Source organism: Molothrus ater, chromosome 2 (assembly GCF_012460135.2).
Source record: "Molothrus ater isolate BHLD 08-10-18 breed brown headed cowbird chromosome 2, BPBGC_Mater_1.1, whole genome shotgun sequence".
Taxonomy (NCBI): domain Eukaryota; kingdom Metazoa; phylum Chordata; class Aves; order Passeriformes; family Icteridae; genus Molothrus; species Molothrus ater.
Window position 1 is genome coordinate 99,931,493 of NC_050479.2, and position 26,372 is coordinate 99,957,864.

Here is a 26,372-nt window from a genome sequence, read left to right on the forward strand (position 1 = left end):
TCTATTCAGAAAACTCATTGGAAATACAGTTGAACTGCCAAGTGTAAAGGTGGTATTGTGGGTGTTAATTCCAGAACTCTCAGTGAAGGATTCCTGTGGTACCAGGTTAACTTGTTGATTCCACTGCTTTATGAATCCTTCTGAATGTCATTTTGGCTTGAAAAGCACCTCTCAGTCACTTCATGGCTCACTCCTCTCTGCTCTTTTTGTAGACGTCAAACATTTTTCACTGCATCAATTGCTATGAAACATTTCATTGGAAAGCAATCTCATAGCACTGCTTTTTAAAAATGTACAAAGTTACTTACCTCTGCCTGAAACTGAGTTTACACTTTGTCTGGAGTCAGACTAAGAGGCAGATTAACTAATTACAGTTTCAACTCATGCATGTTTGGTGGGAAAAGGGTTTCTGGAACTCATTGTTCTTAATTTTTAGCATTTACATGATACTGCTATTCTACTTATATTACTCAACTTATGTTAGCTACTTCTATTCCATTAGCAGAATTCAATGACTGCAGCTATGAAGAAGTTCAATTTTTTTTTTTGATTCCATGTTCTTTCAGCTGTTTGCCAGTAATTTCTTTACCATGCCAAAAAATGAGGACATTTCTGTATATTTTGTCTATAGATGTCTTCTTATGGCTTCAAATTTACCGGGAATTCAAAATTATAAAAAGCATTATTATTTTATCTCTTAGGTATCTTGCAAAAATTAATTTGCTAACTTAATTAGAAGAACATTTGGATGTGACTGCAAGCTTCAACTGCATATTTAAATGCAATTACTCACTTTTACAATGAAAGACAAACAGGGATCTTGCTGGACTAGTGAATTCTCAGGAAGATTTTTTGAGAAGCCTCCTTGGCATATCTGATCCTACCGCTTGCTTTTTTTCCCAGTAGCCATTCATTTCCTCATTTAATTTTTTTTTGTGATACAGTGGAAAGCATAAATTTATAATCCAGTATATTTCTTTCAGCTCCTAAAGAAGCAAAGCTCACTACTTCTGCATCTAAACCTAGACCATCTGCCAGACCCCAAAAGCCACGAACTAAACCTGGTAACTAATTTCCATAGCAAATATTTGTTATAGTATCTCACTTAAGTCATGCATTTTAGCTTGAATTTCTTCTGTGTGAATGTGAAGTTCAGCACTTAATCATCAGAAAGGTGAGGAATTACTCTTTGAGGAATAATATTTTTGTATTGGATCCCCCAAAAAATAGAAGCAAAGCAAAAAATCTTTTAACTTTTATATCCCAAGTCACCAACTCACGTAGCCAGATATCAAAGCAAATTATTTCCCTGCTTTTCATTTTGGAATAACAAGTTTTCCAACTTAGTTCAGCATAGGGTCCAGAAAACACAAATTCTACTGTTTTGCTGATGGTTATAAGATCTTACATAGAACCATAGGATTTGATTGATTCAGTGATCATTAGAGCATATATAGACTTACCTGAAACTGTGAAAGTAAGAATGGAATTTTATTCTGGAATTCAGTAAAGACATATTTTATGATCCCAAATGAAATAGCACCTTCACACCATGTTAAATTTCATCTATAATGTATGGCAGAGAGTAAAACACACCTGGCATTTTCTGGACATGGAGAATAAATAAATAGAGTTGTAAAAATATTTCTAGTGTTACATGGTTTATAATGAAATTATAAAGCTTGAAATTGCATAATTGTTTATTGTAAGAATATATTACTCAATGCTGGAAGAGATCAGATGATTTTATTAAATTCCTTCCAGATTCCTGCAAATTATTTTTTGCCCATAAAAAGAAATGAACTCTCTTCAGACCAAATTATTCCCTGTGAAGCTTGTTAAAGAAATGGCACTTATGACTTGGAATTGTCTCAGAATACTGAGTATCATTAGTTTTTATGCTGATTACAGCTCCTGCATAATTTTAAGTGTAGGAAATCCAGTATTGTATTACAAGAATCATTACTTTTGTCTCTGCTGTAGATGTCTATGTCTGAATATAATTCTGAGTCCTGCCTATTGTATTTTGAACAACATGCAGGACTCAGATTTATATTCAGTAACTCATGCACAACTCATGCATGAGTTGCTTTTTTTTCTCTGCCTGAGACAAAAATAAAAGCAACTCATTTGGAAACTGTTGCATAGATTTGTTTTACACTCTGGGACTGCCAAGATCAAGATTTTATCCTGGTGTTTCCACATTGAGTGGTTCTATAGCAAGTTTCTATATGCCTAAGAAGAAAGTGGCATTTTAAAATATTTGTACACCAGCCTCTGGTTTTTTCTTTCCCAGTGGTGGTCTCATGAATCAATCAGGTAGAATGCTGAAACACACTTTTTAATCTTGATGAAGCTTGTCATGATTCTCTTGTAAGTAGGTAGTGAAACTGGCATGTTATAATGTGACAAATTATATTCTTGTTCAGAAAATATTATTTGAGCCATAAAATATGCAGTGCATGGGGATAAGCTGGCTTTTGGGGAGGTGGCAAAATGGTGAAAGAGCAGTGCCCTGTCTGTGTTTCAGCATCACCTGGAAGTTCAGCTTAAATTAGAAACTTGTGTCAAGATAGTGGTTGTCACCCTTCCCTAAGAGTAAATCAAAATAATGAACAATATATGCCAAATTCATATTTAATCAATTACTTACTGCCATTATTGCCAAATAACTCTCTTTGGGTTTAGCAATTAATTTTGGCTCTCATTATTAATATTATTTTTGTGCTGTTTCTGGTAAAATATTTGTCTTTTTTTGGCAGTGGAGAAAAAAAATCTTCATTTTAAAAACCCCAAACATTTAAATGATTTTCAGATTCTCCAGCTAACAAACTGTACATTCTAGTGAAAGTTCACAGTTTCATTCTCTTTCTTGGCATTTGGGTAACTGAATCTCTTGCCTACATGAAAAAAAAAAGTTTTCTTGCCAATGTGATCGTGCCCAGCCATTGTCCTCACTTTTACTATTGTTAGCATGAATATCTCTCTCTAAACATTCTCCATTTTTCAGGAAAGGAAATAATAATGAATTTTCTATTGTGTACACAAATACGCTGCCACACTTTCTTTACAGAAAAGTTTTTAAATATCTCCAGGGAATGAGACTCCAAAACTTCTCTGGGCATTTACTTAAATGCACGAATTATTTGTCCTGAAGACATTTTGGAGTATTTTGCTTTCTTAAAATAGTAGCAATATTATCAAATATAAAAGCTGTCTAAGCTATAAAAAAAGTCAGTAAAGAAAAGAGGGAAAATTTAGAAATCTGAAATAATTAAGTCTTTTAAATTTAAACATCCTCCACCCAGGTAAACCACCATAAACCTTCATGTGGGGAAATAGAGACTTTTAAATTAACAATGTGATTTTCTGTCTAAACTGACGGAATTTTGGAAGTGTTATGTCTCAGATTTTATTGTATTTCAAAATTTTAAGGTAACTTCCTTTAAATAAGTTTTCCTGTGAGTCTCAAAATGCTTGTGAATTACAACATGACAAATTGTTAGTATGTCCAAAAATATAGTTTGAGGCCCATCATACAATATTTATCCATCACTTTTTCTTTCCTAATTAAAATCTTTTGGGAGGGACAGAGGCTAAGAGTCAAAACAGAGAAACAAAGCAAAATTTAAAGGGTAACCACAAAGATTACTCCATGATTGTAGATGTATTTAGGAATGAAAATGGATTCTGTTTGTAAAGTCACACTACTATCAAACAATTCTACCAATTTTGACTTCAAAGTTCTTTATATTTTTCAGGGTGTTTGGGGTTTGTTCCTTTCAAACCCAATTAAGTACTCTAGATAGAGATGGGAAGCTTGTTAACTTGATGATCTAATGTGCAGTGGCACTAGATAATCTGCTGGGATCTTCAGCCTTGCTTTCTGGGACTTTACAGTTATTTACACATGAAGCCTTTCATATCTATCCTTTGTATCACTATGGAAGAAACCCAGGAAAATTAATAGAAAGATTTGCCAAAGAAAATGGAGTTCTCTGGAGCTGTTTCTTTTCAGTGGTCTACAGTCATAAAGAGATTTTTTAAAAAATCAGTAAAACAGGAAGGTGAAGCTTTAGAGAGCTCCTGTCTCAGTGTGTTCCTGTAGCATAAATGCACTTTTTATTTTTCAAAAGCAGCAAAAGTCACATAGGGTAAATTTATCATTCATTCAGTGTTTCCATTTGAAGAGTTTTGAAGATTTTAGTTGGGAAGCAAGAGCAGGTGAGCTGTACCAGCAGTTAAAAAAACAGATACCGATGCACCTGTATTTCTCTTAAGAAAATTCTCTTTATTCCAACAGCAACCATTCCAGTGTCAGTCACTTCTAGGAGTCCCTACACATATGAACGTCCAAAGACTGCAGAGGGTAATGATTATGAGTCATCTCAGTCATTCTTCTTTTCACTGGTCTCATATTATGTGCAGTTGAAAACAGCATTTCCTGGAGGCTTCTTGCTTATTCATGTGTGGTCCAAACCCAGCAAATGGAAATATGATCTTGGTACTTTATTATTTCTCCATGTTTCTAACATGGAGATGCCTTCTAAAAGGCAGGATATCACTTCAAAGGTATTTACCTGAAAGTTTCACTAATATTAGAAGAGGAAAGAATAAGAATTATTGCAATAATAAAGATTTTATGGAATATAGAAATAACATCATCTAAAATGACATTTTAAACTACACACAAGTAAACACTTCCTGCAGAAGGAGTTTTGTGGCATATTGCTGATATTTTCTCAAATGTATGGAAAATACTGCATTTTTTCAATTAATCCATCCAAACTTTTGCTCAATTTAAAGAAAAAAAAAGTGATTTTATTTTTAATGAGGAGCACAGTTTATATAAAATAATACATGGCCTTTTTTTAGTATGGGAATATATGTTAAGTGATGTGTTTAATATATACATTTTTTATGCAGACAAAGAACAAGGGGCTCTCCTTTGCAGTGAGCCCTGAAACGCTTTATCTAATTGAAAGGAAAATTTAAGTCACTGTTTACATTTGCTGTGCAAGCTGTATTCTGAGAAGGGCTTCAAGATGTTTTCAGCAATCTAGTTTTGGTCTTTAAAACCTGGATGAAGTTGAGTACATACATGAAACAGGACAAGGACATCTTTAAGCCTTACTTAAATGATTTGATAAAATAGAATCAGTTTGGTTTGGTCAATTAGCAACAACTCACTTAAACTCGTAGTTTTCAACTGCAACAAGTTCTATACCATGAAATACTCTCAAAACTCCTCTAATGACATTGACTTCTCAAGGTCAATATTGCATAACAATCTTTTCTTAGCATTGCTTGTTAAGTCTTTTCATTGGCTTTTGACTAAACTATGAGTAGTTAATTGTGCTGCTCAAGAACATCCAGCTCTTTGATTATCCATCAAAGAGCTGGATGTTCTTGAGCAGCACAAATGGATAATCATTGCTTGTTTTGTTCATATCCAACAATATTTCATGCATTAAACACATAGTAAAATTCCTTTTTCTGTGGTTATTCACTGAGAGGGACAGAGGCTCATTTCCTAGACCTAATTTCTTTGTTGCTGAACCTGAATGTGATTTGCTATGGGACCATTTACTTTCAGCTTAAATGCAGGTTTCCACAAAACAAACATTTCCCAGTATCCAAAATACACATTCCTCACATTTGAAGCCCAAATGATCAGGCTAAGTCTGATGAGGCACTTCTTTTGAAATTATGTACTTTGAGACTTGCTATTAGAGCAGAAAGTAAAGAGGAGAACAACAGTTTTTTTCCTCTTGGTGGGGAGAAGAGACATTCAATTTTTTTGGATAATACTTGTACAAAAGGAAACCATATTGCTCCAGAAAACAATTTGCAGACCTAAAAAGTAATATAAATATCTTTCTATTATTGAAAGCTGGTTTTCTCTTTGTAAGAAATGATTGATTTTTTCAAAAGCAACCTGAAAATAGAAATTAGTATTTTCTGGGAAAAGATTTTCAATTTTAATTCCAAAGGTAATTAATGATGAGCTTGAATAATGATGAGCTTGAATAATGGCAAAGTCTTTGCAAACGAGGCATATATAGTGAGAACATTTGAAAAATTAGTGGCTGGTCTGACATTTCTATGGAGTATCTGACCACTGTCAGTAGAAGACTGGTTATTTTGTTTTTTTTTTCTTCATTTGCAGTAATATTAATACTACAGAATAATGTACTGTGTATGTTAATAGGCATGTAATAAATACTTTAGTATTAGCCCCCTCACTTGCAATCAAAGTTTTATAGTGTTATTGACTGTAAAGCCCATTTTCAAAATGGGTAAATGCATAAGAGAGTTTGGGATATAAGTGAATGTGGGTTAGAGAACAGGTTCTGTCTTTAGGTGTGTATATCTGTGTGTTATATGCTACTTGACTTGTTACTGCATTGAGATGAAAGAATTAATGCATTAAAATAGGTTTTCTTTATTGCCAAGAAATTTTTATAGATTCTGCCATCTCATAATTTTTTGTCTCATTTGGTACAGTTTTCACCAGGAAAAAGGCATGATATATTGGTTTTGTGATTCAAATTTTAAGTGGATATGAGAAAAAAATAACAGGCTTTATCAAACTAATTTTTTTCAGCTGACTGATAAATACAGCTCTACCAATAGCAGCCTTTTAGTGCTCTGCTTTATTACTCACTTTAGAGGAAAAACTCAACTATTTTGTCATGGTCAGCACACTACTTTGAAGTAACAGAGTTCAGTTTGACATTCTGTATATCAAGAGTCCCTTGCTGTCTCTAAGTTAAACTCTGCAATCTCTTCTCTTGCTTGTTCTTGGATTTACTGATTTATATCCACATATTTTTGCTTCTATTGTCGTCAAGTTTGTCCAATTATTTATTTCTTATTTTACCTGTATTATTAAGAATTGTAATTGCCCATGATTTAAAAGTCAGCTTGAAGATCCATATTACTGTGGTGTTGTGTTAGTGCCTGCTTTTCTACTTACCACTGGAGTATTTAAGTTTTTTAAGTGCGTTCCTTACTCACTTTGTCACACTGTTTCTGTTGCAGTCTTGGAACCTATTACACTTAGAACTGAACCACCAAGGTCACCCATAGGTAATAATATTTCCTTGGCAAGCTGTTGTGTTTGCTTTATTTACATCACAGCAAGCATCAGTGAAGTTAGTCACCTCCTGCCTCAGGATTGTTTCAATTAACCTCATTTTTCTTCTAGGTAATTATCTTGCTTGGCATTCAAAACAGTTGAGTGTATTGCTCTCTTCACAGCTGGAATGTCTCCTTTGTGAAAAAAGAAATTATGCTGGCAGCTTTCAATCACCTTTCTCATAATTATGCTTATTTGCGCTTGTTCCAGTTTTTATTTTAAAAACACAAACAAAAACTGAGCTTCAAAAATGACTAAAATTCCACTTTCTTGCTTAGATTGTTGTAAACACATGGAGAGTATTACTTGATTGCCTACTTCTTCTCAGTTGCAGGTGTGGGATTTCTGTGCTTGTGTGTTCAGCTGGTATCAGATTTAATTGCTGTGCAATTTAACCAACTAACTGCCCACATTTTCTCTTCCAGCTCCAAGGGTGACTCCACGTGTTCCTTCTAAACCTAAAACTTCACCCAAACCTCACGTTCCGCAGGCCAAAGATGGTAAACTACTTTGTGATTGTTTCTAGTACAGTTTGTTTTGGATTGAAATGTGTTTATAAGCAGCTGTTTAGTTACCTAAGACAGTTAAAACAGAATGAAGTTCTGTTCTGTGCCATTCAGCAATTTAATTGCAGCTTTCATGAGTAGTGACATTTGCTAGGTATTTTTCACTGAGCAAAAGAATAAGCCTCTGCTACTTCAAGCCAACAGGATGAGAATAGTGTAGCTACACTCAGATTAACCTTGTTAACTAAAACAAATACAAAGAAAATAAAGCGTGTACTGAGGCTACTTGGGGGTAATAATTCTTTCCAACGTTGCTTTGCATTGTTAAAATAAATATGTTTCCCTTCTAAGCCACCATCAGTTAATTTCATGTCGTTAGTATTTTCTGCATGAGGGCCTAAATTGCCTAGTTATACATGCATACTTAGTATTTGCTTATAAACATTTATTGGCATTAATGATCCTTTCCCTTGTATTCCAAAATACTGGATTTTTATGTCATTAAATGTGAGAGGCAGAAAAAATTACTTTCTGTCCCATGTTCTCCAGTTGGTAATAGCAAGAGAAAATGCAAGGGTCTCAAATATCAATATCTGTTATCCTTTGGTAAATGTAAAAAATTTAAGGATAAACACTTATTGAAGATCTTTAAATTGTAGACATAGACCAATATTTTTGAAATTTGATGTTATCTGTTATGTGTGATTTCCTCATGTAGCAAACAGTCAAAATCCTTGTATTCTCATAAATTTTTAACAATGGCATCTGATTATAAAACATTGTTTCCAAGTTACACCTTAAGATGCAACTTCTCATACACTCAGTTTTTTACCTTTGTGGCCATTTTTCATTGTTATAGTAGTCTGACTTTCTCAGAAATGGTTTATGGTTTTGTCACACAGATATTATGAGCTTGTATTGATCTGTGTTTAAAACAAACTAACAAACAAACAAAAACAAAAGCCTCTACAATTTACTGTTTCTTCAAGAATCTGTAATATACAGAACATTTTCTACAGCATCATCCACTTATCTTGTAATTGTCTTAAAATATCCAAAGACATTTCTTCTTTTTTTTTAGTTGTAATCCATACAGAAGAATTGACACATCAATTTCACATCCTTATTACTCTAAACCAATGGACTCTAGATCCATTCCAGTCTAGAGCTGAACTATATGACTGTGCAATGCAATACACCATGTTATGCTCTTTAATAACAGTGTTCAGTACACAAGCAAGTACTGTCTGATTCCAGTTGTGTAAATAGAGTGCATTTGAAACACATCACCAAGGGATAAGATTTGTGTCCCTAAAAAGCCATTTTCTGAATAACAGAATGATAATATTTGGGTATTTCATTGAAGCCTATGGGAGAACAAAGCTCACGCTATGTTGAAGATTTCACTGCTTCCTCAGATATTTAATACAACTGTTTCACTATAAGGCAGTAAACAAAGTACAGGATTCAAAAAATAGTGCTAATTGTAAATTTTCAACTTTCAAAACGTATTTTCTGTTTTGTTTCTGATACAGTCCTGGAATCTATAACACTTAGAACTGATCAACTAAAACCAACAATAGGTAACAGTTTTACCTACAGGGTAAATCACCTGGGGACCATCACATTTAGCTTTTTCTCACTGACCATCACAAGCACTGCTTTATTGCACTCCACTCTCATAATTTTTTACCATTAAAGTTCATCCTGTAAGGGGGGGTTTGGTGATTTTTCACTAACAATTCATAATAATCTTTTTCTCTTTTTTTCCTCACACAAATGTGTTCTGCAAAGGGGATATAAGCACTACAACCTACCTTTGACTGCTTGTCTCTATACTCCATTTCTATCATGTGCTGCTTCACTTTTCATACTGTGCAACAATACTGGCCTTGTTTTATATTGTCGTGTTACAGAGGTTTTCCATCAGCACTGGGGTTTGTTATGTACCAAGTGTTCATATTTCTCCATTACTCACGTTTTTGTGATTCCAAAGGGTCCCAAAGGGTCCCAAAGGCATATGTTCTTCTTTAATGTTATTTTTTCTGTCAGTATCTGTTCCCAAAAAATTCTAATATTTGCTATTTTTTTAGTTCCTAGAGGACCACAGTATGTTCCTTCCAAGCCTAGAACATCACCAAGCCCAGAGGTGCCACGAACAAGACCTGGTAGGTTCATTATTTTTTTACCTCTTCATACTGACACGTGTCTTATGGATCCTACTGTGATCACTGGAGCTTCAGATTTGTGTGTATTCCTCGGGCATATATTTTAGAACATTCCTTGAGGCATAAAATCCAGTGGCATATAGAATTTATAAGCAACCTGGTAAGTTGAAAATATCTTCAGTTCTTTATTACATTGTAAGTCACTGCAGAAATTGATGTTTTCTGTAAAATTCTCAGTGAAAATGTCTTTTCTGTGTAACTTGTGTTCTAGTAAAGTAAAGGTGAAAACAAGGGGTGTCATTGCAGAAAGGAAGGATTCTGCTCTGTATTTTTTAAATTGTGCCTGTTTCTTCTTTTCCAGACACAAGCTTTCATTCAAGTGAACTTGTTGGTTCACTTTTCCAGAGCCCTTGTGTTGTTCAGAAATTTAAGAATGTGTAATACTTCCTATAATTGTGTCTGCATGGGTTGTTATACCCATAAACAACCTTAGGAGAATTAAGGAGGGAGAAAGTAAATTATGCAACTCACACTTGCATGTATGAGGCACCATAGTGGGTTGACCCTGGCCAGAAGCTAAGTACACACTAACCTCTTGCTCATTCCACCCCACAGTGGTCTGGAGAGCAGAAGTAAGGGGAAAAAAATATAGGGGAAAAAAATCATAGTTCAAGATAAAGACAGTTTAATAAGGGAGGATAAAAAGAGGTGGAGAAAGCAAGTGGCACAAAGCAACCTCACACCACATCCCACAGGCAGAGCAGAGCCAGTCTAGGAACAATGGGTGCTTTGGAAAGTTTTGGTGCTGAGATGGCTTTATGTGAGGTGGAATATCCCTTTGGCCAGGGTGGTCCTGCTGTCCTGGCTGTGTCCTCTCCTGCCCACCCCTAGCCCAGCCCTCTTGCCTGGGGGCAGAGTGAAAAACAAAGAATTCTTGGATGCTGTGACAAGGCGTATTCAGCAACAAGTAAAACATTGGTATTTTATCAACACTTTTTTGCTCATGAGTCCAAAACAGAGTAGCACAGGGGCTGCTGTGAAGAAAATAACCTCCATTCCAGCCAGACCCAGTATGGGTATCCAAGGTACATGGAGTATTAGATGGTGCTGGTGAAGAGATGGGCAGAAAGACAACTCAGGTTCCTTTTCTCCCCAGTAAGTCTGCACTTATTGTTTGAAAAAAAACCCTTGAAATAAGTCAGGAAAGTGTACAAAGCTGAAGGTAAAAAAAACCACCCATAGTCTCTTTGTGGCTTTTACAAAAACTTCAGATATTTGGGATCTGTTCTGTATTAGAGCTGTTACCTTGAACGGGAGGAAATTCTGTGGAACATTATACTTGGATCTTGAGTTTCAGAGAGGAGTGACTATCTGTCATCAGCCCTAGCAGGGATGGTATGAGTATTGTGGAGACAGTGATTGTTCTTGGTAATACTTTGGTTTTGTTGTTTTATTATGCTAATGCAGTTCTGGAAACAATTAGATTTAGAACTGAGAAACCAAAGGCAACAATAGGTAATGATGCTTGATTGTTTGAAAGGTCACATTGTCTTTCTTCTTCAGCACAAACTGTTAAAAGCAGACCTGAAAAAAATTGTCACCTTTTTTTGCATGTTCCTTAATAATTTAACTGTCAAAGTTCTCGGTATCTTCTTATTTTCTATGAAACAAATGAGGACAATCCTTGTTTTTTTCAAGTTGTTATGCACATAAGATAGGAAAATTTCCTTCAACATCTAATGGTAAGAAGCAGAGGGCAGATCAGAACAGGATCCTAATTATGTGTTTTCAGTCATCCTGTGTAGATAGCACCATTGCAGGTGCAGAGCACCATGGGTGGGCAGAGCTGCATCCTGAAAGCTTTCTTTCCCTTCCTCTTTCTTTTTCTTCCCTCCCCCTCCAGTTTTATGAAATGAAATTCAGTCCTTCATAGTGGGCTGGAAAATAATTCTGTTCCACTCAAACCTCAATTTCACTGTCAGAGCACAATCACTTCATTAATCCTGGGTCATAAGATTGCTTGAAGCAGATCCATTTGACTAAGGCATTTTTGTTACTTGAATTTAATATTGCGAATCATTCCAGGACTACACCCATTACAGAACAGTTTATTTGTATTTGAAGCTACTTATTACTTTAATAATGCTTAACCCAGTTTCTTTCTTTCAGCTTCTAAAGATATATATCACAAGCCTTCCAAACCTAAAACATCACCCAGTCCACGTGTTCCTCCAACGAGAGCAAGTAAGCTTATCAATATTTTGCCCTTTAGTGCATGAAAATTTCATCACTTTGAAAATGTTCAAAATTGATGAGTTCTGTGAAGATACAGAGGTACTTATTTTCCAGGCTGTGCTTCGCTGTCATAATCAAATTTTGCTATACAGCTGTCATTGAACATAATCTGCTGGATATTTATACATGTCAATGAAACACAATGGAGATGTGTGGGTTAACACTCATCCTTAGCCCTTGCACACAGGAATCTTGATTTCCTTAGAAAATATTTGTATTTTTGAGTTGCTTCTTTAAAAGTGTAAAATTACAGTACTTTTCTGTTCCCAAAACTTTGGATATAGCTCTGTCAATTTGAAAATTAGAGGTAAATTTCCATGTTTCTTCTGCTTTGACTGCTTCGCTGAAGATTTTTTTTTTTTTTAATGCAGAGTTGATTCAAAGGAGCAGCAAGTTTTTGGATTATGACACACTTGTGAAGCACAACTAGGAAGTGTTAGAACTACAGCAGTTTACTCTGTAGAAAGCTGTGTTTGTTATTGCTGTTAGGAGTAGAAAGTTGATGTGACACTGCACTGTAAAAGTCACTTTGTCTTTAGTCTATGCACTGGCATTGTATTGATTACAGGAGATCTCTTTGGGATTATTTTAAAATGACAGAAGTAGTCCCTAAAAATTTTCTTAGCAGAAAACAAATCTTCTGATTCAGCAGAAAAATCGAAGGACATATGTTGAATCATCATCCTCAACAATGTGTTCAAAACTTTGCCCATCTTCATAAGACCAAGAATCATCATCCTCAATAATAAATTCAAAACTTTGCTCATTTCCACAGGTCCCAAAGAAAGTCGGCGAGTCCCTTCCAAGCCCAGGGCATCACCAAGTCCGGATGTCCCACACACAAAACCTGGTACAGATTGTTGTTTTGTTGTGCTTGAATATCCAGGGGTTCTTTTGGGTTGTCTTTCCTCAGTGAATCAAGTGCTGATTAACATTTCTTCATATTACAAATACATTCTCTGATGATCATTAAATATGTGTTTCCAGGAAAACAGAAGTGATTTCTATTTTTAATGTCTGAGTTTTAGTAGTTGCCTCTGCTTTTCAGCCACATAACATCTATCACAGCTGAATAATCTGTAGAGCAGGGTAGACAACAAAGAAACATCATGAGAAGTTGGAAGAAATTGCTTTTCTTTTGTGCCTGTCAAAAGATGCTTGGAGAAAAACCTATTTGAGGGCCTTCATGTATGACTCAAATATCTCTAACTGAAACCACTCATAGGTTTGTGTGACCTGGTGATGGAATGTCACCCTCAAAAATAAACTAATAGGGATTTACATACTAATGAACAGCCAAACCTCTGTAACTTCTAACAGTTCTGAGAGTATCCATTGAACATTATTTTAAGTGAGTGCATATTCACTAATTTTACAAAGAAAAGGAAAAAAAAAGGAATGTGTTCCAAATTGAAAACTAACCAGTCATGTCAAAGGGAGTATTTTTACCACTAACTTATACTCACCACTAACTCTGTGAATCTTGTTTTTATGGAGTTTTGGGCGTTAGTCCATTCACAATTGAACAACAAAAGACAGCAGCAGGTAAATTTGTTACCTTGAGCTGGTCATTGTTATTTTTTCACTACTCCTTGGGCCAATGTCTATATATCACTAGTCTGTTTTTCACATAATCTGTTTGTGGTTTTGAATTATTTTCTTTTCTACTAATTGAACTACATTCTACTCTGTTGCAGGTATTGAAAGATTCCTAGCTGGTTTGTTGTCTTCACATAAAATTTCTTTCCCTGTCACACATGTTGTAATTCCTTTGACACTTGTAGGAAACCATCACACCATGGGTATTGCAGTTATTGGTTCTGAAATACAGACAGAAATATATTCCCTGTAGCTGTCTGTGCTCTTTCTGGCTTTGTTGCTTGACTTCAGATTTGGCTTATCTGATTAATTTTCCACTCATGTTTTCATTCAGGATTTTGTTTTCTCTTGAATTCCTGACATGTATCTGACCTGTTCTTGATGCGTATCTGACACTCAGTTTTTCAGGTTGTCATGCAGAGATTGTTTTTCTTTGCAAGCATGAGATATGCAGTGCCTATGCAACAAGCCTAATTTTGTCAAAGTATAAACCCTTAAAACAGATCTTTTCTTTCAGGTCTTAAAGAACCACAACATATTCCTTTTAAACCTAGAGCAACTCCCATCCCGGATGCTCCATACAGGAGGCCTGGTAAATTATCTGGTCTTTTTGAAGCTTCGGTAGATAATTGAACAATTGTTTTTGGGGTGGAAGCGGGGGGAATAATCATCAGTGCATCAGCTGTCACCTGGTTATTATTCTAGGTTAAGAAACCTCTGCAGAGATGCAATTAAATCTGACGGAAACTTCAACAGTTCAACGTTTTTTGTATTTTATGCAGATATTAACAGAAGAAATAGAATCAGCCTATATGTTTTAATCAAGGATAAAAAGTTATTTGCAGCTTCTATCTGAGCAACACACTTTAATAGTGTGCACCATGTTTTTGAAGCGTTTATGAGAGAAACCTCCTAACACTGTTGTAATGCTTTTTCTTTACATGTGCATTTCACCCATTAGTATGAGGATTCCCTTTAATTACATTTTGCTTAGGTGACTCCCCATCATAAATCCAACTGACCTGTGTAATATAATCAGTGATTTCACTGAAGGTTTGTTAGTGTTGTTTCCTAACCATAAATTTCTGAGGGTAAATGCCCATTGCTGTTTTAAAACATCCCTTTCCTGTTGTATACAGAATAGTGCTGAAAGGATTTTTTAGAAAAGGAGGAAAGGGAGATTGCTTTCATTATTCAGATAATTTATTGACAATTTTTCCAACAGAGATTTTTCCAACGTTTGATGAACGAGATACTACTATGATCCCTCATATTCCTGAAAGAACAAAGGCAATATTTGGTAACTGTTATTTCATAATTATTCTATTTTACACCTTTTTTAGAGAATATCATCTTAGAGAGAGCTTATTATATTTTATTAAAAGCTAATAATGAAATTTTGCTCTTCTTGTAGATACTTACTTATCTTTGGTCTTGATAAGGGTAATAATGCATGAACTCTTTACTTTCAAAGGTTCTTTTCATCCTCTTCTAGCCTTTCCAGTCAGGATGATGCAATTCCTCCAGGTTATCTATTTTCCAGTAAAAGGGGACTTTATTTAAAGAGCAGATAGTGATGCTTCAGAGAGTCACAGTATGTTCTGGGTTGGAAGGGACCCACAAGGATCATCGAGTCCAACTCTGAAGTTAAACTGGCCCATCACAACCCTTGCATTATTACCATGCTCTAACCAACTGAGTTAATCCCCTATTCTTCATGTTAATTGTGGATAATTTAATTCCAAAATACTCTTCTTCTTCACTCCTCATGGTTTAATTTTACAGAAAAAAATTCTAATATATCAACAACGGCATAGTCTCCAGACCTGATATGTGACCATCTAAATCCCACTCTACTACTTGAAACCATCCTCTCTGCTTTCCTCTAGTTATCCAGATTGGGAAGACTTGCTTAAATATATGAAACCTTAGTTGAGTGTTCTTCTTAAATTAATTGTCAGATGTGGACCAAGTAAGGGTCACTGAACTCAAGCACTATCCAGGAGCAAGAGCATTGCTTGAGCAATTGTTGTTCAACCAGCTTTCTGTCCCCAGCTTCAGTGACAGACCTTAACTGTGCTTTTCTGAGAATGAAATGGTATATATTTTCTGAGAATGAAATATTAATAGGCATTTTATAATCTTCAAACTATGTCTCTTTTCTTTTTGAGGAAGAGGAAATTAAAACTGCTTTTAAACATGTTTCTATTTCCATTTATATTCCCTGTATGCAATGATACTGAGGTTAGCATTCATTCAGTATCTGTGCATCTAGCTTTATGAAGTAGGTGCCCTGTTGTAAACACCTGAGCTACCTGAGCAATAGTCACATGCAGAAAATGATTCCTCAGAGCAAGGGGGATGAAAACTGCACAGGCTAAGGCAGATCATTTTGGACCTCTTGCATTGGAGCAGACCACAGACTAAAAAGGGCTAAGATAACCTTTTCCAGGAAATTATTCCTACTTTTACTTACAAGATTTTTTTATCTGTATAGTGTGAAGATAACAGTATTAAATCATTCAACATAAGAACAAAATAATATAATCTAAAAATCAAGTTTGACACAAATGAAAAAGAAATCCTTTTCTCATCTACTCATGTGTGGCAGATGAGAAAGACACAGGTTACCACTGTCTATTTTTGTCCTATTACCATATGATGATGTTAATGACTATATTCCAGACTGCTTGATGCAGAACTACAAATTTGTATATATTTTTTTAGAAGTCTTCTTGTATAAGTGGCCATTTAACTTGTTTTCCTTTCTTTGCAGGAATTCCAGCTTTCAGCTTATTCTTACATAATTTGCCTTATTCTAGATCAGATCGTACTCATGTTCCTCATGTGCTGTGAAAAGCAGTGTGTTTTTTCATTATTGTTTTGGGTGCTTTTTGTTTTTGTTCCAGCTCCAACTGAAAAACCATTCATTCATACCAAACGAAAAACTGAAAGACCAAGAGTGCCATACACCAGACCTGGTAATGGAGGCATTATTTTAATTTTGTGTTTAATTATTCTTTCCCCAAGTTTCAGGTTTTTGTGCTTCTTAATGGGGTTATTCCTAGCCAGTTTTGTGGTGAAAGAAATGCATTACACTTCAGATGATCACCCCAAAATAAGCCAAAACTGCACTACAAATAATAGTAAGAATACATAATATGTATGTATATATGTAATTTATAATATATATAATGGTATTCCTCTGTCTATTACACATAGAAAATGATGACTGGAATGTAGTAATGTGGGTATTGACAAATTTCAGTGCCTAGGCAGACTGAGTTCTCTGTCATTACTGGTAATCTTGGGTACTCCTCTGTGAACATTTTTTTGTTAATCTTTTCTCGAAATGCAACAGAATTTCTTTACAATGTGCTTGTGCAGTTAGCCACAGACATTGTACTGAAATAAAAATAGCTTTAAAAATAATTATGGAGGGCTGTGTGCTTTCCCATTTTTGGTATAAATGTACAGCAGAAGTTAATAGAGAGATAATTATGTCTGTCAGCATTTGATTGTCAAGATATTCTGCTACTCCATTGTTTGGGACATTTTGCAGGTTTTAGCAAATGCTGCTTTTTTTTGATTACAGATAAATATTCTAAGATTTTTCACATTTTCTCCTTAACAGCAATATATCCGACAACTCCGCAACCAATTTTTACAAAATCTTCTACCACCACTGGTCATTCAAGGGCAACAATGGGTAAATAAGTTTCCTTAACATTAAGATGCAGGTATTTCTCATTTTTCAGTAGAGAAATTTCTAGAGAACATGCTCCAATGTGGTATTTATGTAACACCATTCCACTATCCTTCATTCTGCTGCCACATGTATGTATCTTAGGATGCAGAGGATTCTCATTTCTATTTGTCAAGTAAAGCAAAAATAGCCTACAGCTTATGTCTGATCAGAAGTCTGTATTTTTCAGATCTCCAACCAGAAGTCAGTGGCCTAATTTTTCTTTTAGAGCAAGAATTTTAGCCCCTAACTCAGCTTATCCTACAGCACACTGCTGGGACTTTTCTGTGTTTTGGCTAGTCGTTTTGTTGCAGGTTCCAGAAAGCCATGGAATTGTTATTGTCTTTTTTTCAGGCATTTGAGGCATGCATTTTCTGTGGGCTAAGTATGGCATTGGATCATGATTCCTGAAGAATACAATAATAATCTTTTTCCTTTTCTTTCAGCTCCAAAAGAAACACTGCTCATTCCTTCCAAATCCAAAACATCTGTTGGGCCAGAAGTACCACAAACTAAACCTGGTAATTTACAGTTTTTAACTTTAGAAGTGTTACTGTGGCACTGCCTTAGTTATATTTCTGCTGTCACTGAGTTTTGTGGTCAATGGGTATGCATAATAAGTAGACAGAATTTTGTATCATTCTTCAGCTGAGAACTTGTCCATAAAAAAGTGAATGCCCAAGAATTGGATCAATTTCCATGGAAAGCAGTTGGATGGGTTTAGTAGTCATCAAAAAATCTGAGAAATTTAATTAATTTTAATAAAAATGTATTTCTGTGCTTACATTCAAAAAGTTCTTTTGTTTTGGGGATTTTTTTTATTTTAAATACATTTGATTCTATTTCTCAAGTACTTTTGAAAATCAGGTTACACAGTTTCAGTCCAAGATATTTGACATGCTAAGAGTAGAAGTGCCTTCAATACCAGTGATTTTTGCAGTAACCATGGTAGATTCAGGGATGCACATCTATAGTGAAGGGTGGTGATATCTGAGCTCTACCATGAGATGATCAATTTCAATAAAAATTGCTAAGGAGGAAGGAGAAAAATACAGTTAGGTGAGGAGAGACTACATATCTATAAGAGCAGCTCCTGATCTTTCCTTCTCTCTCATCTAACCTCTCAATTGATAAAATTTTATTCTTAGACAAATAGCTTAATTAATACTTTAGTAATTTCCCCCCCATCACTTCTTTCTCCTTGTCCATTTTTTATGGCCAAAGAGATTTCAAGCAGAGACCCTATTCATTCAAGAACTATATTCAATCTATACATTCACCATATGTACCTATATATTACTGTGAACATCAAACTGAACAGTCCAGGAAAAAGATTTCTTTCCTAAATACCTTGTTTTGAAAGGCTGTTCAATAACCAAGTTAGATTCTAAGTCTCAGTTGAATAAGAGCTATTTGCAATCATGCCATAGTTAACAAGTGCCATCTTTTGGTACCACTACAAATTTAGATTTAGGGAAAGAATTTTAGAGATGAGAATTTAGAGGCTTATTTTTTGCCTTTTAAAAATCGTTATAAAATTTATATGTAAAGTCTAAATCATTATAAAGGTGTATATGCAAAACCAGCTACTGGTAGAAAAATTGTAAACAAACATTTACTGTGAAATATAAATGGCACCCTTTAGCAACTGCTCCTTATGCGAGTAAGTAGTTTATTTCCAGCTTCCATATTTTTACCTTATTTCACCTTATTTTCTTATTTATTGAAAGAAAAAGAGCCATGTAGTGTGGGCCTCTGCCTGCCAGTCTGTCCTTTTCATCCAGTAACTTAGAGACCTTTCAATTAATTAATTCAAACTGGAGTGAGATCTGAAAAATAAATACATTACTCATAGCTTCTAGAATTTTTTTTTTGAGACATGTAAATTAATCAACAATATGAGAAAGACCATAGAACTCCAGGTTTAGGGCAAGTGTTCTGAAGTTAGTGGGGGCCCAGCATAATAGTTGCACTGTCTGGTTGTCAGCATGAAAATACATCCAGACTAATCAGAATGTGCCTGTCTCATGTCTGTTAAAATTGTCCTAGCAGATGTGCAGATAGGTTTTAAGGAAACAATGGAGAGACAGATCCTTCATGAAATCCAACTTCTTTAATTTGCCTTCTCACAGAACAATGGTTTATTTTTTATAGCTCCAAGGGCAACACACCTGGGATCAATTAACCTTGTAACAGTTCATGTTGTTGATGGGTCCAAAATAACTTTGGGTAATGAGAATATTGCATCAGTTTATTTTTCATCAATCTTTACTTTCTCTGCTTTTGCTATATGGCTAAACCTACACTTTAATCAACAGAAATACTTTCAAATATCTTTGTCATGTTCGTTTGTTAGTTACAGTCCAGTGCATGTACAAAATGTTGCTGGTTTTAATTTTCCAGCCATTTTTCTTATTCATGTGATTCTTTATAGAAATAAGTACTACATGTACGAGGCTGAGGATTCATTGTAAAAAGGCATTGCCTTATCATCTTTTCTGGTTTTGTCTGACTTACTAATAATATATATCTTGCAGACTTGAAAGGTCTTTTACATGTATAAAAGCATGGTTTTCAGCCAGATTTCTAGCCCTGACTCTTTTGTTTATGATTTGCACAGACAGTTTGAATTTCCTTTCCATCTGTGATGTCTTATGTTTAAAAGGAAACCATTTGCATTTGCTAAGCAGTAATATGTCCATTTTCAGTTCCCAATGAAACATACCACATTTCACCCAGGCCCAAAATTGGTCAAGCAACTGAAATTCCTTGGTTTGATACAGGTAATTTTTTAAGATTTTCTTAAGTTGTTGTATTGAGAGTCTGTAGTTCTTAAGTAAAATCAGTACAGTTTAATGGTCTGTTCATTATTACCTTTAAAACTGTTTCAAATACATAATATAAACGTTTATTTTTCCCCTTATCAAATATTTTAGTTTATGCTCTGAAAATGGGATTTGCACAGTATTGCCTCAAATATTGAAGATTATGTGAAGTTCTTAAACAGCATTAGAGCTGTGTGTTGGATGCTCATATGTATATAGTGTTGCAAACATCGATGTAACCGAGTTCCAACTTTTTCTTACAAAATCAAAATCTGTAAAACTTCCCCAATCTAAATGTTAAAAATGAGTAATATGTTCTGACCTGTATTTTCTCTGATGCTTTGGAGAGGCTGGATTAAGTGTTATGGGTCGAACATTTATTTGTCTTGAATATCAAATAGCCAGCTCTACTTAAAAAAACTGATTTACAGACATTGCTAATTGGGCACAAGATAACAGTGACTACTGCTTATGCTTTCAGCTTCCAGAGATCCCATAACATCTAGAGTATCAAAACTATTTTGCAAGTGAAAGGCAACAATAAAAAAAGGTTGAGGGTTTCTGATTTCAACCTTGCTGATGACACTGATCTTCAGCTGCCCTGCACAGTGCCTGCATTGAATGCTCCCAGTTGTTTTCTCAGAAATATTTTAATGTTTCATAGTTTTATCTAAGTCTTTGTTTTTGGGGGGTTCAGTTCGGTGTTTTATTTTGAGGTTTTTTGTTTGTTTGTTTTTTACAGAACCTAATTAAATGTCTTAAGGCCATGGATACCTTGCAGAGCTAACTCTGTATCCATATACAGTTGGGTAACTGGCTGTAAATATTTTACATCTTTTTCCTAAACCTACATATGAATGTAACTGGTCAGACTGCATGATGGAGCCATCTGGCCACTAAAGAAACTAGCATTTTCCACATGCATTTTGGATTAGAACTCATAGAGCTCTCATGTGTCCATTTTGCTGTATCACATTGGTGCATGGACCTTTTTGTCTGGCAAATTGCACTGCACTGTCCCTGTTCTGTTACACAGAGCATTGAAACAGGACCTTATTTCTTTTAGCACCTCATAAAACTCGTCTCACTTCTGCAAGACCACAGCCTACGGATAAATCACAGACCAGACCTGGTAATAAATGTTTATTCAGTCTGGGATGGGGAGGAGATTAAATAGTTAATTAATTTTATCTACTCTTAGTGGGATTTTAAGTATTGCTGGGAGGGAAAAAGGGGGATATTTTTCAATCAATAAGTCTAGTGGTAAAGCGATTCCAATCAGAAAAAGAAAAAAGAAATTAAACCAAAACTATGTGTGTCATCAGAGCAGGTGTTACTTCTTCTCTAGTGTGGAATTCTTGGCATCACATAGAAGTCTGTTGGGTACTCTTCTCATGGAACTTCTTTCTTTTTTTCTTCTTTTTCCTTTTATTCTTTTGAAACGCTCTCACAGCTCTTAGTAGAACCACACTACCACCAGTCAGAACAAAAGCACCTGGACTGCCAAAGTGGATTATGCCAACAACAGGTAGAGTTCTGGGTTTGGGGTGTTTTTTTTATAATTTATCAATAAAAGACAGAAATGTGACTTCCCCAAGTCATCTTGAGCCCTGCAAAATATCTCACTGTGTTTTATTCTAGAATCTAATTCCTCAGAGTGCCATGTGTTTCTACTGATCTTGTTATACAATTCCTGAGGGTGATTATGAAATTATATTGGCACTCAGCCTGTGTAAATTTACAGGTTTATTACTGTGTGGCTACTCTTTACTAATGTTTTCTGATCTCAGATCCACAATAAGTACTGGAAAATGCTTCATTGAAAAAGATCACCCATTTGCTGGAGTCCAAGTCAGGAGGCTTGGTAGGGAAGCCTTAAAGCCAAGTATCTCTCTAGTTACTCCCTATGCCCATGGTGTGTTCACATCAGACCTACTCACACTCAGACCATGCAGTATTTGGACTGTGCAGTATTCAGGCTTGGATACTTCAGCACCACAAAATTCCATGTTGGTCGATGGCAGACAACAGTGAGATCTTCAATTTACATATCCTTAACCAACAGATAACAAATGTCCCTAACCACAAAGATTTATTAAAACTACATGTCTTCTTGGGGGAAAAATAATTTATCCTTTTTCAGTTGGACTTGATTTTTCCATCCAATCAACATAATATTTTCAGTGATAATTCATAATGAATCCATATTTTTTTTATTTCATAGAGCATTGATTTATCACATCAATACAAATAGCATTGGGGATTATTTTTTATACAGCCATTGGTTAATTAAATATATATTTTTGGGATTCTTCACCAACAGTTCAAGTTTAAAATAATAAATAATATAAATAAATAAATAATGTACATACACAAGGCAAACGTTTGGCTGACCACCCACTAAAAGTTCTATTGTCCCATATTATTGCTGGCTCCTGTTATTATTTCTATGCTAGCTAGATTAGGATAGCCGGAGGGATATTCCACCTATTCTAAACATTTTGGCCTGTGTAATGTTTCATTCTGCTATATTTGGCAATTTAATACCTGTTGCTGATCATAGAATGTCTTGAGCTACTCATTCCTGTACATTTTCACAAACCCACAATGTTGTTAGAAATGGTAAAAACTCAGCAGAGATGGATGTATATTTAAATTGAATTAAATTTAACCTGTTTAGAGTATGGCATACATTTCTGTATTACACATAGAGTGAATGCCTTCACTAGAGGTACAAGTTCTTTGACCTTTCATAGTCCTTCTGTTAAATTAAATGAGACCATCAAATTCCAGGACATCAGAGCCAGTTAAAGCATTAATTACCCAATTTCAGTAGTTGTGGGTCAAAAGGTTTTGTTGCTAATTTGCACTGGAAATCACCTTATACAAGTGAGCTTTCTCATGTCTGATTACTGGAATAGGAGAATACACACAGGTATTGTCCAGGAGTGATCACATTATGAAATTATGCACAGGCACACAATTACATTACACAGCACATTGAGCTTTTCTTTTCACCTCTAGATATAACCTTGGCAGAGGTATTGGTAGGTTATTAAAAACACCAGCAAAAATTAACACATGCTTAGTAAATCAATAGTATAAATATAATAGTAGTAAACTGCTACATGGAGTTTTATGTGCTTAATGCTGGTTTAAGTTGTTAAAGTATTGTTTTAAGCAATCATATTGTAAGTGGCCCTCTTGGCGTGCCCATCATTTGTTATTATTTCCATGCCTTTATAGTAGTGCCTGTTGCCAGGAAGAGCTAGAGTTTCATTGTGGTAGATGGTGTCAGAAGTCACCACAAAACTACTAATTACTGGGCATGCTATGTGTACTCACTGGTAAATAAGTACCTTCTTTTAGAATTCTTCTGAAAAATGATGCTTCCAGTAGTGGTTTCCATCGCCAAGTTAAATAAGTATATTTTTTCTCTAAGTTAAAGGAACATGCTGTAGATGTCTCTTAGCTAAATTTTAGTGCTGCCAAGTAAGCCCTTTAAGTCAAAGTATCCAAAGTACCAAAGGCCTTTGTTATCTCCTGCCCACTTCTTTGTACCTCCAACCCACAACAGCTCATTGACACATTTCTGTGAGTCTGCACCTTTCTTCTGAGAAGTGTAAGAGAAATCACCAATAATTTCATACATTTATGTCATCTTGAGAGGGGACTGCAGCTTGTCACAACTTTTCAGTCTGTACTTTTCTTGATGATCAGTAAGTGAAATCCCAAGTCTTCTGTAAGGCAAGTACATCACAGTATTGAGCCAGTGTCTGAGACACAGGGCTGACTGTGCCCACAAAAATAAACTCACACAAAAAGGAATTCAGGTAACCAATTAAAGAAATCTTCTGTATCTCTCCCAGGCAATGTGCAGTTAATTTTCTATTGCAAAAGAATTCCTAAGTCTGCAAAACAGACTTGGGAAAGGACTCTATAAGGATTTTGGAACCCCAAATCCTACCAGCTGAGCAAAGACAAAAAAAAAGCCTTTTTCAATATTTTCTGTAGTTGGCTTATCAAAATCCTGAACTTTTGACCTAAGATGATCAGAATTTTTAAGTGGGCTGTTAGGAATATGTTCTATATGTGTAACAATATGTTTTCAGACTTACCTTTAGACATTACATCACTTATTCTTGGATATTCAGTTATTTGGACACCAGTTTGGATCTTTTAATTCCTTGCTGGACTGTTGATTGTACTCCATTTCATGCTCCTGACTGGGCTTGTTAGCCTCAGTGCAAAGATGTTTCACCCCATGCAGGGAGGGCTTGGCAGCTGCAGGGCCCAGATGATAAGCAGTGGAATTTGTTTTTTCCAGCACCAGCACAAGGGTTTGTGGCTGTTTCCTGGCAGGCTTCTCAGCCTTCTGGCCAGCTCTAGTGCCAGGTGGTTAACTGCACTGTGGAAAAGAGGCAGGGATTGCTTCCTCATGACTAGCATTCCTTTTAGTTTTTTGTCATGTTTTAGCCTTTTTCTCTAGAATGCCATTTTATTCAGATGGCTTTTCATGTTGGTGTGCCTAACTTATCTTACTGGGTTGTTTTTTAATTTATTCTTAACCATGCAAATACTGCTCCTGATCTACTGAGCTTTCTGACAAATATCAGCAAACAAACTTGGAGCAACATTCCTATTTCCCTTGTGAAAGGGAGGCATACATGGTTTTCATTAAAATGACCATTAACTTTGTGTTCTATTTTCTTTTTATTTACAAACTGTGTGTGTATAGCCAAGTTCCAGAGGAACTCAAGTATAAAGGTATTTCAGTTTATTTTATCAAGGGGAACTTTTTCCATTATTTCCCTTTAAATGATCAACTCTCCTAATAGTATTCCTACAATTAAAGACATCAGAACCAGGAGAGGTTAGTTTAACATGTTCCAGACCCCTGTGAGTGTTTCCAGGAAAAAATATAGAATTAAAAGAAGACACAAAGACATATGCAAGTAATAGGTCTATTCTAAATTCTGGCTAAAAGTTTGGATGAATGTGATAAGTGGTTTTAATAAGCAAGTTACATTAGGTAGAATAAGGCAAATGCTATGACAAATACAGCAAACTTTGGTTGTGCAGGTACCTTGTGTGAAAACACAAACTTTTATGTGACTTGAAATACTCAAAATAGGAGATTTTGTCAACATGAAGGTATTGTGGTTTGAAACATTGACTTACTTTTCATTACTTCTTTACTAATGTCAGAACAGCAGTGCATGTTTCTGAAAAGAAAACAAAATTACTTCTTCCAGCTAGAACATGTGCAATATTTTGTTCATTCTCAGCTGACATAACTCAGGAAAGATTATTAATCTAAATTTGATTCTAAGAAGCAGAATAGAGATAGGTTTTCTGTAGAGACTTTAACATGCACAAATAAGTTAGACTTGTAATACAAACTTGGGTGATTTAGTGTGAATTAGTCAATGTGGAACCACATTTTGTTGATATGTTCACTTAAAGCTGAGCTCAGAAACTAAACTAAACTATAACTTGCGCTAACTATACCTCATGATGTACAAGATTTTTTTTTTTTTTAAGGCTGGTGCTGGTCTTCTCATGCTTTTTCTTCCTTGAACATCATTCACATGAAACATTGATTATCACTCTGGTGCTTTATATATCTGAAGATCTAATTAATCTTTTTAATTACCTGAAGAAAAATTGCAATTATATAAAACCATATGATGTGTTCGGATATTTTAGACACAGGGACCAGGTCACCTGTGTCCATTTCCAAGCTTCCTGCAAGTCTTACTCCCAGCTTACTTTAATCTTCAGTAAATTATTTATCATGTATGGACTGTGGATTTGTAACGAACATGCAACAAAAATGGTCAAATAGTAAAGTAATTGAAAAATTATCTACTTCATACCATTAAAATACTAGTGAAATATCAAAACAAATTGAGGTCCAGATCATAAATCTATGAAATCTTTAGCTGAAGTGATTAGATCATGTTGGAACAGGGTTGGAATTTGATAGTTATAGTAATATTGAGATTTTTTTTTTTAATATGACAAATTTTAGGAGTTTTTGTCTTACATTCTTAGCAAGGGTGCAAGGGGGTTTTCCCACAAATACGATGA

At 35.1% G+C, this 26,372-nt stretch overlaps 1 protein-coding gene across 1 annotated transcript in view; it reads left to right on the plus strand.

The window, feature by feature from the left end:
• ABI3BP (ABI family member 3 binding protein) overlaps positions 1–26,372 on the plus strand; it is a 137,158-nt gene that overhangs the window by 79,991 nt on the left and 30,795 nt on the right. Inside the window, exons 31-46 of the mRNA XM_036406819.1 lie at positions 984–1,064; positions 4,304–4,369; positions 7,045–7,092; positions 7,567–7,641; positions 9,183–9,230; positions 9,741–9,815; positions 11,985–12,059; positions 12,886–12,960; positions 14,227–14,301; positions 14,935–15,009; positions 16,619–16,690; positions 17,344–17,418; positions 17,901–17,975; positions 20,163–20,237; positions 21,346–21,411; positions 21,733–21,807. Coding sequence (XP_036262712.1) covers positions 984–1,064; positions 4,304–4,369; positions 7,045–7,092; positions 7,567–7,641; positions 9,183–9,230; positions 9,741–9,815; positions 11,985–12,059; positions 12,886–12,960; positions 14,227–14,301; positions 14,935–15,009; positions 16,619–16,690; positions 17,344–17,418; positions 17,901–17,975; positions 20,163–20,237; positions 21,346–21,411; positions 21,733–21,807 — 1,131 coding nt within the window. The remainder of the gene's footprint in view (positions 1–983; positions 1,065–4,303; positions 4,370–7,044; positions 7,093–7,566; positions 7,642–9,182; positions 9,231–9,740; positions 9,816–11,984; positions 12,060–12,885; positions 12,961–14,226; positions 14,302–14,934; positions 15,010–16,618; positions 16,691–17,343; positions 17,419–17,900; positions 17,976–20,162; positions 20,238–21,345; positions 21,412–21,732; positions 21,808–26,372) is intronic.